Source organism: Podarcis pityusensis (genome assembly GCF_964106645.2).
Source record: "Podarcis pityusensis genome assembly, chromosome: 2".
In the NCBI taxonomy this organism is placed as follows: domain Eukaryota; kingdom Metazoa; phylum Chordata; class Lepidosauria; order Squamata; family Lacertidae; genus Podarcis; species Podarcis pityusensis.
In genome coordinates this window covers 34,852,773-34,870,130 of record NC_138029.1, presented here as the reverse complement: position 1 = coordinate 34,870,130, position 17,358 = coordinate 34,852,773, and the positions used below count along the sequence as shown (strand labels likewise).

Genomic DNA, 17,358 nt, shown 5'->3' with positions numbered 1-17,358 from the left:
CTGTCACCTGCCTCTGTCCAAATCTTTGCCTCTTACCTTTTTGCTCACCCAGTCCGTCCTGGCTATAGATTTGTGCCCAGTGCTTCCAATTCCCATTGCCCGCTTTATGCCAGGAGTGGGAAACCTGTGGGCATCCAGATGTTGTTGGGCACCCAGTTCCCATCAGCAGCCTCAAGCAGCATAGCTAATAGTGAAGGATGTTGGGGCCCATAGATCAGCAATGTCTGAATGGCCGTAGGTTCCCCTACCCCTCTCTTGTGCCCATAGAATAGCTTATGACGAGAGGTTCTCTTGACTTCATAATATTGGGCATTTAATGAGCCTCCTGTTTGATTCAGGGATTGGGAACCCATATGTTGCTCTCTGCTTTCCTTACTCCACCAGGTTCCATTTAAGGTGACTCTACATCTCTGTGTCTGTCTGTGCACCGCTTTATACAGTATACATGTTGTTGATATTATTAGACAGCTTTGTGGTCTTTTGAGAAGACCATACAGATTCCTCATGCCTGTTCAACCTTGCCTCTGCCTTTGCAAGGCTTCTTTATAAAGTTGGTACTCCATTTTTAGGAAATCATAACCCAAGCAGTATACTGCTAGCTATGAACCTGGTAGGGCCTAGTTCAAATTTTACCTCAGCCATGAACTTAGCTAGGTGTCTTTAGGCTAGCCATTATCTCTCAGACTTAGCACTGTGTCTGTAATATTGGAATAACAGCACTTGACTACCTTAAAGGGCTGTTGCAAGAATGACTCAGATGTTTGTGACTCTCAATGAAAATTGGAAATGTGCTATATTCATTAGCAATGTTCCCTCCCTGATCATTTGTGGGAGCCCAGTCTATGGCTGTATCACTTCTATCTAATACTTATTCTCCACCCTAACGTTAAAATATTTCATAACTGGTAATTAGCTATACAGCCATAGCTATTTCCTGTGTGTAAATGGGACACTTAATGTATTCCTTTTGTAGCATCCAGGGTGTGTTGTAATGTGCTCTGGTTACAGCTTAAAAAGTCAGCTAGGTGTCTTTTTATTCATTTATTACTTTTATAGCCCACCTTCCTTTCAAGAAGCTCAGGGCTGCATACGTGATTCTCCTCTCTCCTTTTTTTTTCTTACAGCAACCTGTGAGGTAGGTCAGGCTGAGAGACAATGACTGACCAAAGGATACTCAGTGAATTTCAGCAGTCCCTGCACCACACTAGCTTTGACTGCCTCATGTACCTGAAGACTATGCTATATATTTCTGTCTGTAAAGGTCCTTTACTGTATAGGGTGATCTCCCGGTTCCTAAAATACCGTATTTTTCACTCTATAACACGCACCAGACCACAAGATGCACCTAGTTTTTGGAGGAGGAAAACAAGAAAAAAAATATTCTGAATCGCAGAAGCCAGAACAGCAAGACGGATCACTGCACAGTGAAAACAGCAATCCCTCTTGCTGTTCTGGCTTCTGGGATAGCTGCACAGCCTGCATTTGCTCCATAAGACACACACACATTCCCCCTTACTTTTTAGGAGGGAAAAAGTGAGTCTTATAGAGCAAAAGATACAGTAGTTCTTGCAGTACATTGGTGTTATTGTCAATTTCCATTGTTTCTGAACGTGCCCAGGTGCTCCGCTCCCCCCCAATTTAGGGGGTATTTTTGAGGGGGGGAATTGCCATTTACTGAAAGAAATGTAGCCAGCCCCTTTGTACGTGTTCTTTCCATCCACTCAGCTGATACTCCTCCTTGCAGCTGTGCCTGTCTCTGCCTGAACTCTTCCATCTTACTCACTTCCTGGTCATTTCCTCCTTTCAAATTCTACAGCTCCTAAGCTCCCCCAAGGAAAAAAATGCACCAAAGAAAGTTATCCCCCCCAGCTTGTTTCTGCATCGAGTTGGGTGCTAGGTCTTGTGTTTTGACCCCTGCAAATAAAAAAGCTCCGTCTCCAATATGGATCCAGAGAAACAACAACATGTGCACTTGAATGAGCAGTGCACTCAAACCGAGACATCTAAGCAGAAACCCAGAGCTGCAATTGCAGTGGACACAGACAGCCTGAAGTCTAGCCCTATTAACCAGTGATTCATTTCTTTTTCCTTTTTCTTTCTTTTTTAAAGAAAGGTGGTGAAATGTGGTGTTCATTCTTCTAAGTAACTGGTTCCTTCGCTATAAAGAGCAGTTCTCTTCCCTTCTCTCATTTTTTTCTGCTTGTTTCCATTTCCATTTCCTCTCTTTAAGTAAACTGTATTCTGACATATTCTTCAGTCTGTACCAAAATTACAGTATTCCTCAATTAATGTTTTATGTTACATCATGGAATTTATTATAAAGAGTGTGGAAGGAAACAAATGTTTCTCAAGTTAAAAGACATAAGAACATTCCTGCAGGATCAGTCCTGCACAAGGACTTCCGCTAATGCACAGAGGCCCTTTCATACTTTGCTTCAGGGTTGGCTGTTACAGGTGACCTCTTCAATGCCCCTTTGTTAAAGTCATGTCGCTGTGCTGGACAGGGGGGCATAGAACAGGGATGGGTAACATGGTTCCTTGCAGAAGTTATAGAATCATGGACTTGGAAGGGAACACTAGGGTCATCTAGTCCAACCCACTGCAATGCTGGGATCTTTTGTTATGGCATAGCTGTCAACGTTTCCCTTTTTCTAAGGGAAATTCCCTTATTCTGAATAGGATTCCTCGCAAGAAAAGGGAAAAGTTGACAGCTATGGTCATTGGACTCTACTTCCCATTGGCCCCAACTTGCATGGCCAAAGGTCAGGGATGTTGGAAGTTGGAGTCAAATAACATATGGAGGGCCACACATCCCCCCCCACTCCGTCACAGGAGGGGCATGGCAGAAGTGCAGTGCCATTTCCTGGATCATTATCTGGTAAATGGGGACGCGGGTGGCGCTGTGGGTTAAACCACAGAGCCTAGGGCTTGCCAATCAGAAGGTCAGTGGTTCGAATCCCCGTGATGGGGTGAGCTCCCATTGCTCAGTCCCTTCTCCTGCCAACCTAGCAGTTCGAAAGCACATCAAAGTGCAAGTAGATAAATAGGTACCACTCCAGCGGGAAAGTAAACGGCGTTTCCATGCGCTGCTCTGGTTCGCCAGAAGTGGCTTAGTCATGCTGGCCTCATGACCCAGAAGCTGTAAGCCGGCTCCCTTGGCCAATAAAGCGAGATGAGCACCGCAACCCCAGAGTCAGCCACGACTGGACCTAATGGTCAGGGGTCCCTTTACCTTTACCTTATCTGGTAAATAAGAACCCAAGTCTTGAGTTTCAAATAACCCCTCTTAAAAAGAATTATTTGCAGGTCAAAAGTGGATATTCTGTTTTTTCCAACAGAAGTGGGACAATTTAAGATAAAAAATGAACTGTATTGCCATTTATCTTTTTACCTTTAAGGTTACCAATCTTACTGGGTGACCTCAGTCTTGCTGTTTCTCAGCCTAACCTCCCTCGCAGGGTTGTTGTGAGGATAAAATAGAAAATGGGGAGCACTGAAACATGTGTGCCACCCTGAGCTCTTTGGAGGCACTGATAAAAATGAGATATATTGTAAATATAATAATTGAATCACATAGGTCATTCTATGGAAGAGCCTGGGAAATCACCAATATCTTATGTTCAGTAACCCTGTTTGAGTGACTTCTTATAGACTGGGGGTGGAAAGCCATTTGTTCAGCAGAATGGGGACCGCACTGTGAGCTGGAGGTCTGTCAATGCTTTGCCTGATTTTATTTATATGGTATAGCATGAATATGTTAAGATACCAGGCTGTGCCCTAGTGAACAGGTAGCTCTTCCTTTTTGAAACTTATTGTGAAAGACCTAGTGTATTCCTAGTTATTAGGGTGGTGTTATAGATATTCTTGAGGCTGAGGACTTTATTTGTATTGTAAATACTTTCCTGCTACTGAATACATTTGTGGTACATTCAGTATGTACTGAATCACTTTCCTGCTACGAAAACAATTCTGCCCAATTTAATAAAATGATGTTTATGTATGTATTAAGGATATGCAGTGACACATCTCCTCTTCTTTTTATTAACCCCATGGGCAGTTAGTCACTGAATATATCCCCATATTTATGAAGGAAATGTTTAAGTGAAAGGACAGAGGTTCCAGGCTGCTGAAAGTTTAGCTTGAAGGTCATTTGAAACTAAGCAATATAAATATACTCGGGGAACAGTTCTGGGGAGATGCTGTGAAGACGTAGGTCCTGTACAAAGACAGGAAATAAATACAAAAAAAGTTGGGAAGCGGTTCATGTTTTCCCCAGTCACAGCAGAGAGGATTCATCCATGCCATGGATTATTATTTTTTGCCTTCAAATGAGACTTCAAAGTGTCAACACAGTGAGAAAGCCATGTCAGCAACCTGATACTTCAGTCCTTATGTTGCAGTTGGGCATGTGATGACCCAACAACAAATTATCCCCTCTTATTTGGGAGGTAACATAATAGGATGGTTTTGCCTGAGCTCCCATTCCTGCCTTTAGCCAAAAAGCAATGGTTGAACATGGAATACAGTACTCAGTTGCTCCACACAGCCATCTTCTTTTGCTTTTGTATTCTCTGCTGTTCCTGTAGCTGAGCCATCTCCACCGCGCTAGGTATTGTCTCTAAATGTGGCATGCAAACTGTGAGACATGTTCCTCCAGAACGCCGAGTTGGGAGGGGGGGACGTAAAGAGCATGTGGGTGTAATGTAACAAATCTACAGAGGATAGAAATATATGAGGCTGCTTACTAGCAAAGATTCCCTGTTTCCTGAAGTTTCAGTATACAATGTTTCGGTTTAGGGGAGTGGAAATAAGTTTTATAAGCAGTGCTGTGTTGATCTGCTACAAGATGTGATCCAGATGTTTTGACACCAAATGTCCTGGGGTTGCACTGTGGCAGAATTATTTATTTGTTAATTACGAAGTACCATCCTCTAGGTTGCTGGTGCTCTAGCCCTAGAATGGAACATGCCAAGTTCGGTCTCTTGAGATGAAGCCTGCTGTGTACTTATTATTTTGACTGTGGCAGTGTAAAACTTTTTCCATTTGGGGACTATTGTAGTAAGGAAGTGAGGTCATAATCTGGCCTCTCTTTTCTCAAATGTTAAAACATCATATTCCTACAATATTTGCATCTACAGGCATCTAACAGCCATGAGGCCCAAATGTTTTTGGATGTATAGTACATGATTTTTGTATACACACGAAAGCGCTGGAATTGAACCACCGTGTAACTATACAGAGAATTTCCCTCAGAGGTCTTGCTTTTTTGTGTACATGTGGGAGAGAAAGCCTAGGGTTTGTGGTCTGGAGCCTTGACTGTGAAGGGTTCCCAAATGTGCCCTCTTGCTTTGTAAATGTAAAAGATGTTAGTGGACCATGGGGATCCCAATAAAAGAAAACAGCCTGCCCCTCTGCGCTTGCATTTGCAGGCCTAGTGAAGATGTCCCAAACAATTTGGTTCATTGTACTCCTTGTTCTTTGTTCTTACTAGTTAATCATTTTCGGCTTGTGTATGCTGCCTTTGTGCCGACACATATGGCGCTGCCCTAGAATGAACAGTATTTCTTTCTCTCACATTTTGCCCTGGTCAGTTTTGCTATAGAAATTAGGTTAAACCGGGTGTCTCTGTGGAAGGTAGCACAGTGCAAAGTCTCTGAGCTGAATTATCTGGAGCAGATGAAACATGAAATGCAAATCTGTCATGATACCTTGCATGTTCTGCAATCTGCTGCTTTCAAAGCTGTGGGAAAGGAGGGGGAAAACATCTGAGAAGCAGGGCTTAGTGTGATAAATGGTGGCTCTTGCTTCCAATGAGAAATGTGAAAGCCTTTGATGAATACAACACTATTTACTACAACGGTACCCACTACAAAGCAAGGGTGCAAACCGATGGAGGCTGATCCATTAGGGAGAATGGGGCACTACCCCACCCATATCAATATGCCCTTGGCCAACTCCCACCTGCCTGCCTTGTTATCTACAGAAGTGGCCCAAGCTGTCAGCTTCCTCCTCCTTAGTAGTCTCAGTGTTGCCCTTGTAGAACTTAGCAGGGTGGAGAATGGGGGCAAGACCAGAATTATTTGGCTCTGTCATTGGCTTTTGTGGGGAAAGGGGGGTTGACAAGGCACTTGAAAGGAGCGTAGAGTCAATATATGGGAAGCAAGGAAGTAGCCAGAAAGAGGGGAATAAACTAAGAGACGGCAGATGTGCAGTGCATTACAATTCCGAAACAACAGGCAGAAAACCCACTGGGAAGAATTCAACAGTGTTTCAGCTTGCTGGATGGAACAATTAGTCCTCTATTCCCCACACACTGGTTTTTTTGGGGGGGTGGGGTTCTACCCACACTCAGCCCCGGCTCAAGTTCGGGGAGTTTGGAAGTGAGGAGAGGAGAAGGGGAGAAAGTCCTGCTGCACGAACAAAAGCTGTTGTGCAGGGCTTCTGCTGACAGGACTCATTTCCAGGTGATTTCGGGGAGAGTTGGGGACCTGCTATTCTGGGGCATGTTCTCAATTCAGGCAAGGCAACAGTGCCCCATGCAAATTGAGTGTGTGACATGCTCTCCAAACCTCAGCAACATGAGCAACTGCCATAGCAGATATACAGGTGTTTCTTGGCAGATGATCTCATGTGGAAAGGGTTCTTTGAAGGCAGAAAATGTGAGCACCACTGTGAACATTCAGGTCCCAGGTGTTGAATATGTCCCACACTGAAATGTCAGAGGTATGTTCATAGGTGAGATCTCTGCAAAATACTTTAAAGGGCATTCAGGAGGTAACCTGCTTCAAAAACCCTTCTAAGCAGAAAAGAGACATGCAGAAGCTAACATCTCTCAGGTGTCAGGTGAAACGTTTTATTTCTTGTGGAAAGAACTTTCCATAGGCAATGGAAGGTGTGGATGTGCTCTAGTTGGAACTGCCATGTACCCTTCCTAGTATGAAGCGCAATGCTCTTGAAATTCCATTGGAATCAGTGGGAGAAAAGTATCTCACTTTGCCTAGATTGCATCCTTGATAAGTTTACAGTTACAGACTACGCCTTTGATCCCTGGAATGTTACAGTTTGTGTCAGATGCTTTTAGGTTTTTAATGACTTCCTTGCTCAGTCCGTGTTTCAGTGGAGTAAAACTGAATGTGGATTTGCCAGTTCGTTATGTGATAAATTGGCAAAACGTGGAGCAAAATGGCAAATAGGGGAACGATGCATGGCTGTTTACTTCACTTTCTAGAACTCGGCTTTGTAATATGTTCTTCACACTATTTTTCTGCCGGTTTCATAACTTGTAGCATTTGATACTCGAATTTTGACTGATCGGACGTGTGCTGAAGTCAAGGAGTGTGCAGTTTCTCAGCAGGAGAGGTTTTAATTTCTCGGAGTGAATGAGAAGAAGGTGGCAGAGTGTACTAATTCTCAAGCGCTACCCTGTCCTGAGGAAACAAGATGCCTTTTGTGTGCATCTTGGATTAACAAGCTTGTGTTTCTATTCACCAGATAAAGCCACCAATCCTCTGAATAGGCAAGAAGACTGGGAGTACATCATTGGCTTCTGCGATCAGATCAACAAAGAACTTGAAGGGTGTGTGTCCAGAATTCAAACCCCATTGCAAGGTTTTGTAGAAGTAATTTTAAATAACCTTGGGTGCTTTGATGCTTAATTTAATGTGTTAATTTAATGTGAAATTGTTATATAGGGACAGGCAGCTGAGATTTTATGTAGACAATTTTGTTCCACTCCTAAAATCTGGAAGTTTTAAAGGTTTTTGTTTTTTTCAGGGTATGCTTGCAGATAAAATGTTGGAAAGTGTGAATGCAGCTTATGTATTTAAGCTGCAAAAGTGAAGCCTATGTCATTTGAATCACATAGTTTTTCACCTGTTTACCCCTGCCTCTGTTTCCTACCCCTGTCTTCGTTGTTTCCTTTGTGTCGATTTCTAGAGTGTAATCTTCTAGAGGTATGAACCATTCTGTCCTCTCCTTCTTTGTAAAGCATCATCTACACAGACAGCACAACTAACTAACTAAATAAATAAGCAAGTAAATAAATAAATAAGTAAGTAAGTAAGTAAGTAAGTAAGTAAGTAAGTAAAAAAATGAATGATTTCAGTCCACAGATAGCCGTGAGATTGCTGGCTCATAAAATCCAGTCACCACAGGAATGGGAAGCAGTCCAGGCCTTGACTGTAAGTGTTCTTTAACTCTGTTTTTAAAATTCTGTCCACTGTCTTGTGTATTCAGACAGCATAATTTCAACCAGTGTCTGTTGGGGTCTGCACAGGTAGTCTCCTATGCAGACATGACATCCAGTTGTAAGGGCCAACTAGTACAATGACAATTCTAATTATCTTCCCTCTACAGTCGTACCTCGGAAGTCAAACAGATTACGAGTCGAACATTTTGGCTCCCGAACGCCGCAAACCCAGAAGTGAGTGTTCCGGTTTGTGAATGATCTTTGGAACCCGAATGTCTGACACGGGTCCTGCAGTTTCTGATTGGCTGCAGGAACCTCCTGCAGCCAATCAGAAGCCACGCCTTGGTTTCCGAATGTTTTGAAAGTCAAACGGACTTCTGGAACGGATTTTGTTCGACTTCTGAGGTACGACTGTACAATGTTTCTGTAAAAAGCAGTCAGGTTCTGTTTAAGTGCACAGTCCAATATTTAAGTAACCAGAAGAAACTCACCAGGGGACTTGGGTTGGTTTCCTGGGGAGTCTTGCCTTATGCCAAGCACAGGTAATGTTTGAAGGTTTCATAGGTAACCTGTGACTAATTTAGGGATCTCTATTCGGATAGGTCCATCCTGAAACTTAGATTTATCTTGTGTGTATATGTGCATTTTACTTGATTGCAGGTGCTGGAAGCTTGCATGAAGAACTGTGGGCAAAGATTTCACAACGAAGTAGGGAAGTTTCGTTTTTTAAATGAGCTAATTAAAGTTGTGTCTCCCAAGGTTAGTATGGTTTGCTTTTTCTACACTTGTTTATATGTCTCATTTGCTTAAATCCATAAAACATGTTGTGCATCAGATTCCACTGGAATCAGCTGGGCTATCAGTAAATAAATAACATTCGCAGACTTCAGAATGTTCCTCACTTTCTCTAGACCATTTATTCTCAGTCTGGAATCATTCGTGCTTGTCCTCAACATGACACTTTCAGATTGATTCTAAATCCTGCTGTCCACAAGTTTGGGTGTGGTTACTTCATACACATTTCAAAAAACCCTCCCTTTTATTAGATTATTCACACCATCTCCTCCTTGCCCCTGCCCCAGGGAAGAAGTAGTGATTGCAATCTTGGTATACGCTCCCCCACAATGTAAATACAGTGGTACATTGGTTTACGAACTTAATCTGTTCCGGAAGTCCGGTCTTAAACCAAAGCAGTTTTAAACCAAGGCATTCTTTTCCGTAGAAAGTAATGGAAAACGGATTAATCCATTCCAGATGATGAAAAGCAATCCCTAAAACAGCAATTTCACATGAATTTTACTATCTAACAAGACCATTTCTGGGTTAGGGTTAATTTTAGGACTGGGTTAGGGTTAGGGTAAGGATTAGAATTAGGGTTAGGGTCAAGGCCAGTGTCATTTTATGTTTTCTTGTGATTTTGATTCATTTCCAGTTGGTTTGCTGGGGAGCGCCTGGCTGCCTTCAGGTGGTGTAAGGGCTCTAAGATGCAGCTTCCGGGCTGCCTCCACCTTCCCCAACCCCCACAACTATTCAACCTGGCTGCCTGCAAGCAGGAGCGGGGCAAGGATCTCTCAGCTGTGAAGGGAGGCTTCACGCTGCCTATCAGAGCAGCCCTGATCCCAACTTCTACTTGTGTGCAAGCAGGAGGGGTCAGGGATCTCTCAGTTAGGCAGCGCGAAGCCTCCCTTCCCAGCTGAGGGATCCCCGCCCCTCCTGCTTGCACGCAAGTAGGAATGGGATCGGGGCTGCTCTGATGGGAAGGGAGGCATCGTGCTGTCTATCAAAGTGGAACAATGTGCCTTTGTGCAGTGGCGGGAGGTTTGGGTTGCCGCTCTCAACCCTCCTTCTCCGCCTTCCATGCCTGACCCACCGCTCACCGCTTTCCCCCCACTGCTGCCACCAAAGAATCAGCAACTCACAGGGCTGCCCAGGTTCATAGAGAAAGGAGAGAGAAGCCTCGGAGGACAGGGAGATGTGGCGGTACCCCCGAATGTCAGTTCGTATACCAAAAAAACCCTGCAACCCAGAACACTCATTTCCGGGTTTGAAGTGGTCGTAATCCAAAATGTTCGTTAACTTAGACTGTTCGTAACCTGAGGTACCACTGTACAACATCCCTGCCTTGCTGGCACTGCCTACATCCATTTTCATCTCTTTTTAAATGGACACAATCAAAATTGCAAAATCAAGATGTAGTTTCAGATCAAGACCCAATTTCTCAAGAAGAGCTTTTCAGGGGCAAAAAGTATGCAGCAGATCCGAATCATGTTTGGACTACATAGAAAAAACAAGTACTCTGTCTTCATGAACCCTAGAGTAAAATATTATATGTACATAGCCTGTATTTCTCAGACACAGAAACTGTTTTGACCCACAACTCACATACCTAATGGTTCAAAGTAGGTTCTTTTATGTGAGGACAGAGAAACCAACATCTTTCACCTTCTTGGCTATTCTTGCAGTACCTGGGAGACAGAGTGTCAGAGAAGGTCAAAAGCAAAATAATTGAGCTGCTGTACAGTTGGACGGTGGCTCTGCCAGACGAGTCCAAAATCAAAGACGCCTACTACATGTTGAAAAGACAAGGTGGGAAACAATTTCCTTCTTCAGCCTTTCATATACTCCTTAAGCTGCTGTTCAACAACACTTTATAGTTTTGTGACCTCAGAGGTAGTAGCTTCTGCACACCTAGACAGTGAACCAGTTTGATCAAGTGTCATGCTGCCTTATCCTGCCCATTGCAGAATCTTAGCTGAGCTGTAGGGTTCAGTGCTGTGATGATTATGGCCCTGTCTGTCTATTTTGTTACCATTGATTTCCAACCCATACACCAGCTGCTTATTTTTTTGTCCCTCGCTCCTAATGCTTCGTTTGAGGTCACATGATAATCAGGAAGTGTCAGGCAAGTAAGAGAACCCAAGGCAAGCTCACACGCTCAAGGGCACAAACATGGGCTTACAAGATCATGAGAGGGAGCAAGTCTTAAAGACATCCCAAAGTGAATTACAGGAGTTCAGCTGCAGACAGAAAAGCCCATCATAGCCTGTCAGCAGCTGAGCTGCATACTGACAGTCAGTAGGAATGAGACTCAGAACAGCGTCTGGTTCTTGTCTGCTAATTGTATAAGGCACTGTAGCCTTTTACCTACCTTCTGAGATGGCAGTCCACTAAGAGCACCATTTGCAGGTAGCAGACCCTAGTTCAATGCATTAAGATGGCTTTAATAGGATAGAGCTTGCTGGGTTTTTTGTGTGCAGGCAACTGGCAGTGAACAAGCAAACCCAGAGAGCTTTCCTGTAAAGAGTGACAATGTTTTTCTTCCTTTTTGCATCCAGGCATTGTGCTGTCTGACCCTGTAATTCCTGCAGAGAGTACCCTAATCCCCTCCCCTCCAGCTCGTCCCAAAAACCCTGTGTTTGATGATGAAGAGAAATCCAAGGTAAAGCTAACTGCAAAAATTAGCACTGTAATTCTTAGAACTTGGCAACAGCTGAGGCATCTTCTAGCACTTGACAAAGGATAGCAAATATAAAGATCTAAACCACCGTCACCCCTCAATCTGGTTTGCTATAGTTTAAAAAAAAAATGTCCAAGGTTCAAATGTTTTGAGTAGTTCCTATTTCTCACGAGTGTCGTAGCACGACAACTTAACGTTTTGGAAGTTTTCACAAATGCTTTTGTATCTTACAAAATGTGTTTAACTCCTTGTTGCCTCTTTGTGTTGAGGGCGGAGGAGGCTTGCCTCTTCTGCATGTAGAGTAGCAGTGAATCTCTCAGGAATACTCGGCTGACTTTAGCCAGCCATGACCCTAGGGGTCCCTTCCAACTCTGCAATTCTATGATTAGCTTCATTTAAATTTTTCTTTACTGTTTGCTGAAAGAAAGGGGGCAAGAGCATGTTATGGTCTTTAAACTATGAAAAAAAATGAAGCCTGGGAAAGCCCTGCATGGCTTCACTGAAGAAAATGTAAGATGTGTTGTGTATGTATGTGAACAGGAGAGGATGATGAAGTTTGCAAATTAATAATAATAATAATAATAATAATAATAATAATAATGGTATTTGTACAGCACTTTCCCTAAGGACTTAAGAGCTTCACTTTCATTTCCCCTGTCATCCATACAACACTCCTATAAGTAAACCAGTCTTATTATCCCCGCTTGCAGATGAGAGAGAGAGAGAGAGGAGTTAAACTAATTTAAGGCTGGGAATTTAGAAACCTTATAACTAGTTTGTACTGGTGGAAGTTTTAGAAAGATGCAATTTAGGATTTAGTAATGTGGATGCTTAATTGGTGGCTGTTTGGTTAGTATTCTTTTTCCATTTATATACTCCTCTTATATTCCATTTATACATTTTCAAACTCTAGTTATTGCTGAGTTTATATAGTTTTATCATTCCTATGCTTTGATTTAAATAGATCTTTCCAATTTATTTTATTTTTGGTCTGACTCCGGTCCCTTTCTGATTACCATTGCCACCTCACTGGAGCGAAACTTAAGAACTTATACTCTCAGTAGTGACTCACCTAGAGCATTCAGTGAGTTTAGGCCTGAGCAGGGATTTCCAAGTCACGGCTCATGCTCTTGAACATGGTGCAGATTCCAACACTTCTGCACATTGAGGGTCTTCTTGTTTGGCTATTGCAACAGACTTTCTGCTTGCACAGTGGAACCTTTCCCTATTCTGCTCTCCCCTGCAGCTCCCCACAGACCCTCACCCTCCAGAGCAGACTTTGAGGATGTGTGGGGAGAAGAAGGGGAAGTCCCATTGTGTGAATAGAACTCTGCATGCACAGGATTGGATGCAACCCAGAAGGACTATTGCTGTAGACTGCTGCTGTCTCGAGAGAGGACGGAATAGAAGTGGGTGTCAAATGGACACTCTAAAGCTGAGATGAGTAATTTAAAGTGCACTTTCTTGTCTTACTCCTCTTGCTAAATGAACCTCATCCCTAGCTGTAGTTGTCATAGAGTGCCTCTGCACCAACCATGCTGAGGTTGGGGCAGACCAGTGACAATCCAACATTGGCTCCCTCCAACCCCGGTCCAGATTCTGAAGTAGCTGGTGATGAACTGCTGTCAGCTTCCCCTATTGGAGCACTGAAACCACTAGCCTGAGCAAGTTAATATGATGTACGTTCCAATAGCATCCACGTTTCTTGCTTCTGTTCTAATGTGTTCATGATCAGAGTGCCAAAAGTTGGATGCTTCAAAGACAAATCAAAACTTGGTTAATGCAAGCATAAGGTATCAATTCCTCAACTGAGAATCTGCAAAACCAGGAAAAGTTCTGTCACTCCTAAAACACTTTTCCTAAAAGTTTTTTTCCCTTTTTGCAGCTTTTAGCTAAACTGTTAAAAAGCAAAAATCCAGATGATTTGCAAGAGGCAAACAAGCTTATTAAATCTATGGTGAAAGAGGTGAGACTGAGCACTTAATCAACATATCTGTAGGGGTGATCATTGTTTGGGGCTTGTTTTGTAATTTAAAGCATTTTTAGAAAATTTGAGCCGTACCATTGGGCTGCTATAATGTCAGAAGACCTGAATATCTGTGCTGTCTGTAAGCAATGCTCTGGTTTCCTTCCTGAGTGAAAGTTCTTACCCAGGTTTGATGCTGCAATTCGAGATTGCATAGTAAACTAAGAAAAGCTGCTCAGTGATTTATAGCCCCACTTTGCCTGGTATTCCTTGGGGTAACTGATAGCTGCCGATGCCCTAGTCCTTTTCCTGCTCATCCTCCCAGTCACAGCCCTACGCTGTGCAGAGCTAAGTGTGCTTCCGTCCATTGTAATTGGTGGGCTTAGGCATGCCTAATTCAGCTGGGTTTAGGATGGGGGTTTGGGTACAAGTTGCAAGGACAGAAGTTCCCTTTTCCTCTAGTGCCATAGGCTGTCCTTGTCTTCGTTGGGTATGGCATTCCTGTCTCTGATTTCCTGTGATCTTACGTTGGCCTTTTGCATTCCCCCCCCCCCCAAAGAAAAGCATGAAAGTTGCTTTGAAAATAGACGTGCAGCATGTATGAAAGGCTCAGGGAGCAGAAGGGGCAAGGAGTTGTCTGGTTGTTCAGGGTTAACAGGCCTCTCTTGCGGAGACCAGATGCAAAGAAGGACAAGAGCACCTGTGCCTTTAATGGCTGCCTGGAAGAGATAATGTGGGCAAGTGTACCTTTTCTCACACCTGCAAAGTGAGTTGCACCTGCCAAAACTCCCCTCTTCTAGGCAACGATTCCAGTTACAAGAGCTTTGTTCTCCTGCTCGTTTGGTCATCCTTGCTTCATTTCCCATGGCTTCCTGTTTCTCCCCATGATCTATGTATCCCTTTCCCCCTCTAGTTCAATATATAATTTGCTCCTACCATTTTACCTAATTTTGTGCAAACATTCCTAGGAGTAAATCCCACTGAATAAAGGAGTGGGGTGGGGGTCTTATGACTATGGATTGACAGTTGCCTGTTTTGCAAATGTATCCCCAGAAGTCAAAACTTCAGGACTATTTTGATAGCAGAAGGTAGGGGCTCTGTAGACAGAATTCTGTATCCGTTGGTGATAAGTAACCAGACTTCTGGATTCTTCAAGCCAACTTGTCCTGGACAGTAGCAGAAGAACAAATTAAAGACTCATATCACCTCTTTTGCTTTAAAATTTGAAGGATGAGGCACGCATACAGAAAGTCACAAAGCGCATGCACACATTGGAGGAGGTGAACAACAATGTGAAGCTGTTGAACGAGATGCTGGTTCACTACAGCAAAGAAGACTCTTCGGAGGCTGACAAAGAGCTGATGAAGGTGAGTGTGAGTTCTCTGCTGGTAAAACCTTGAGTGCTTGTTACCCTCTGATTTTCTTCTTCCTTCATCTCCCAACATGAAGGAATTTTATAGCCCAGCTTCCCCTGCAAAAATAGGTGCAGGCATCTGCCGCCCCAGTTTCTTCTGGGGAGGAAAAAACTTAAACGCATAGCAGAGTTCCCAAAAAATAGACCAGAGGCAATTGTACTTCATCCAGCAGAGCTTTACTTCTACTGAAGGCAAATGAGCATAATGGTCACAAATCCAGCACATTCAGGGTTGGCACAGTCCATAAAACTTGAGTTGCAGCACTTACAATAAAATTTACAAAAACATATAATAAGACTAAACCTTAACACTATAGCATACAGAAGTGGACACCAGAAGAAAGGAGAGAGAAAGAGAAAGTAAAACCCAGGCTGCTACTGGCTTATATTTATAGTCAACAAGATTTTAATTGGAAAAGATAAAAGAACCAGTTCAAGCCAGCTGTACTCTGCTGCTCTATAACCCAAACAATCATGAAGTTTCTTTCATACAGAGAAGCTTCCAGAAACCTCTTGAATGAACTAGAATAAGAAAGATCTCTACACATCAGATCAATACTTTCTGCACTAAGAAATGCAAACTGACAGCATCACTCAGCTAAGGAGAAGGCAATCGAGGAAAACAAACGAGACTTTTAATGATTACTGGTTATTTTCAAGATATTTCCAAGTATACAACATTGGGGTACATTAATTACATTAAAAACAACAACAACCCAAAATGCATAACTATAACAATACAGTGCACATCTATCACCAACATGAAAGAGGAATAACCAGAGGCAGTTGTTTACACTCAGGTAACACCAACTGCTCTTCAGTCACCAGAAGCAATTCAGGAGAAAAGGTGTCTCAGTAATAATGCCAATTAGAAGTTCTTCTGAGTGAGCGGTGTCTGCACAGCACCTCTCTGACCCGCTACGTAAGTTTAAAAGTGTTGGCAAATATGTCTCTCTTGCTTTCACCCCTTATGACTCAATGTCTCTGCATCAATTTTTCTGTTAGTGCAAGTGTCCACATCTTGGACCACCAATATTGTATCGAAATCTTGTGTCAAGCCTTTGCAGTGGTGATGCCTTGGGCTTTTGTGCATAAGTAAATGAGGTTTCAGTACAAAGGCTTGCACGTGTCCATTTTGACTCATTGGCTCCTATCTCTCACCTTCTCCCCACCCTTCCCCAGGAGCTCTATGACAGATGTGAAACCAAGAGGCGGATGTTATTCAAACTGGCCAGCGAGACAGAAGATAATGACAGCACTCTGGGTAAAACTATAAGTTTTTCTTTGCAGGACCGGAGGTAAACTGGGACATGCTTTTGCCTTAATAGGTGGTTAAAAACCTGGATATTACCTATAATGTCAGCTGAAAAGAATCTATAATCCATATAGTAAGTCAGTGGTGTTGGATAGAATATCAGATATATATAATAGGAAGCTGCCTTATACAGAGTAAGAGCACTGGTCCATCTATATCAATATTGTCTACACTGGCTGGCAGCAGCTCTTCAAAGTTTCAGGCAGGAGTCTCTCTCTGACATACCTGGAGATGCCGGGAATTGAACCAGATATCTACTGCATGGAAAGCCAGGACTCTGCCACAGAGCCAGTGTGGTGTAGTGGTTAAGAGTGATAGACTCGTAATCTGGGGAACTGGGTTCGCGTCCCTGCTCCTCCACATGCAGCTGCTGGGTGACCTTGGGCTAGTCTCACTTCTCTGAAGTCTCTCAGCCCCACTCACCTCACAGTGTTTGTTGTGGGGGAGGAAGGAAAAGGAGAATGTTAGCTGCTTTGAGACTCCTTCGAGTAGTGATAAAGTGGGATATCAAATCCAAACTCTTCTTCTATGGCCCTTCCCCAACCACCAAATCTTCCTTCGTCTACATAAATCCTAAATATTCATAGCAGAAATGGATGTGGCGAAAGCCAGAGAAGCATATAACCGCAGCACCTACAAAGGCAGTGCTGTTAGGGGTGGGTGGATTTCTTTGTCGTGGAAATGAATGAAATCAAATGAGCTGGTCCCGTTCGTAGCCTGAGAAAGCATTGCTGAAGATGAAGTTATTTACACTGGTAGTTTACTGTTTGTGTCTCCGCTACAGGCGACATCCTGCAGGCTAGTGACAACTTATCACGCGTAATAAATTCCTATAAAAGAATTATTGAGGGGCAAGTCGTCAATGGTGAAGTGGATATTCCTGGGCTGCCTCCAACAGATGGTGAGTCATATTTTTCAGGAGCAACACCGGCCCTTCTATGAAATATCATGTTTCCCAGCTTTTGTATAATCTTAAAATTATATGTCCCTTACAATACGTAAGTACTTCCTAATCCCT

General features: G+C 43.2%; 1 protein-coding gene across 7 annotated transcripts in view; it reads left to right on the top strand.

The window, feature by feature from the left end:
- The window catches only part of GGA3 (golgi associated, gamma adaptin ear containing, ARF binding protein 3), a 30,276-nt gene that overhangs the window by 1,104 nt on the left and 11,814 nt on the right, over positions 1 to 17,358 (top strand). For 2 of the 7 annotated variants that reach the window (XM_080993725.1, XM_080993723.1), the window contains exons 2-10: positions 7,492 to 7,576; positions 8,105 to 8,180; positions 8,849 to 8,947; positions 10,651 to 10,774; positions 11,524 to 11,627; positions 13,531 to 13,611; positions 14,841 to 14,978; positions 16,208 to 16,289; positions 17,125 to 17,241. In XM_080993725.1, coding sequence (XP_080849851.1) covers positions 7,492 to 7,576; positions 8,105 to 8,180; positions 8,849 to 8,947; positions 10,651 to 10,774; positions 11,524 to 11,627; positions 13,531 to 13,611; positions 14,841 to 14,978; positions 16,208 to 16,289; positions 17,125 to 17,241 — 906 coding nt within the window. Of the gene's footprint in view, positions 1 to 3,705; positions 4,409 to 6,414; positions 6,724 to 7,491; positions 7,577 to 8,104; positions 8,181 to 8,848; positions 8,948 to 10,650; positions 10,775 to 11,523; positions 11,628 to 13,530; positions 13,612 to 14,840; positions 14,979 to 16,207; positions 16,290 to 17,124; positions 17,242 to 17,358 lie in introns of those variants that run through there. The other 5 variants (XM_080993728.1, XM_080993726.1, XM_080993727.1 and 2 more) reach the window with 5 other exon arrangements.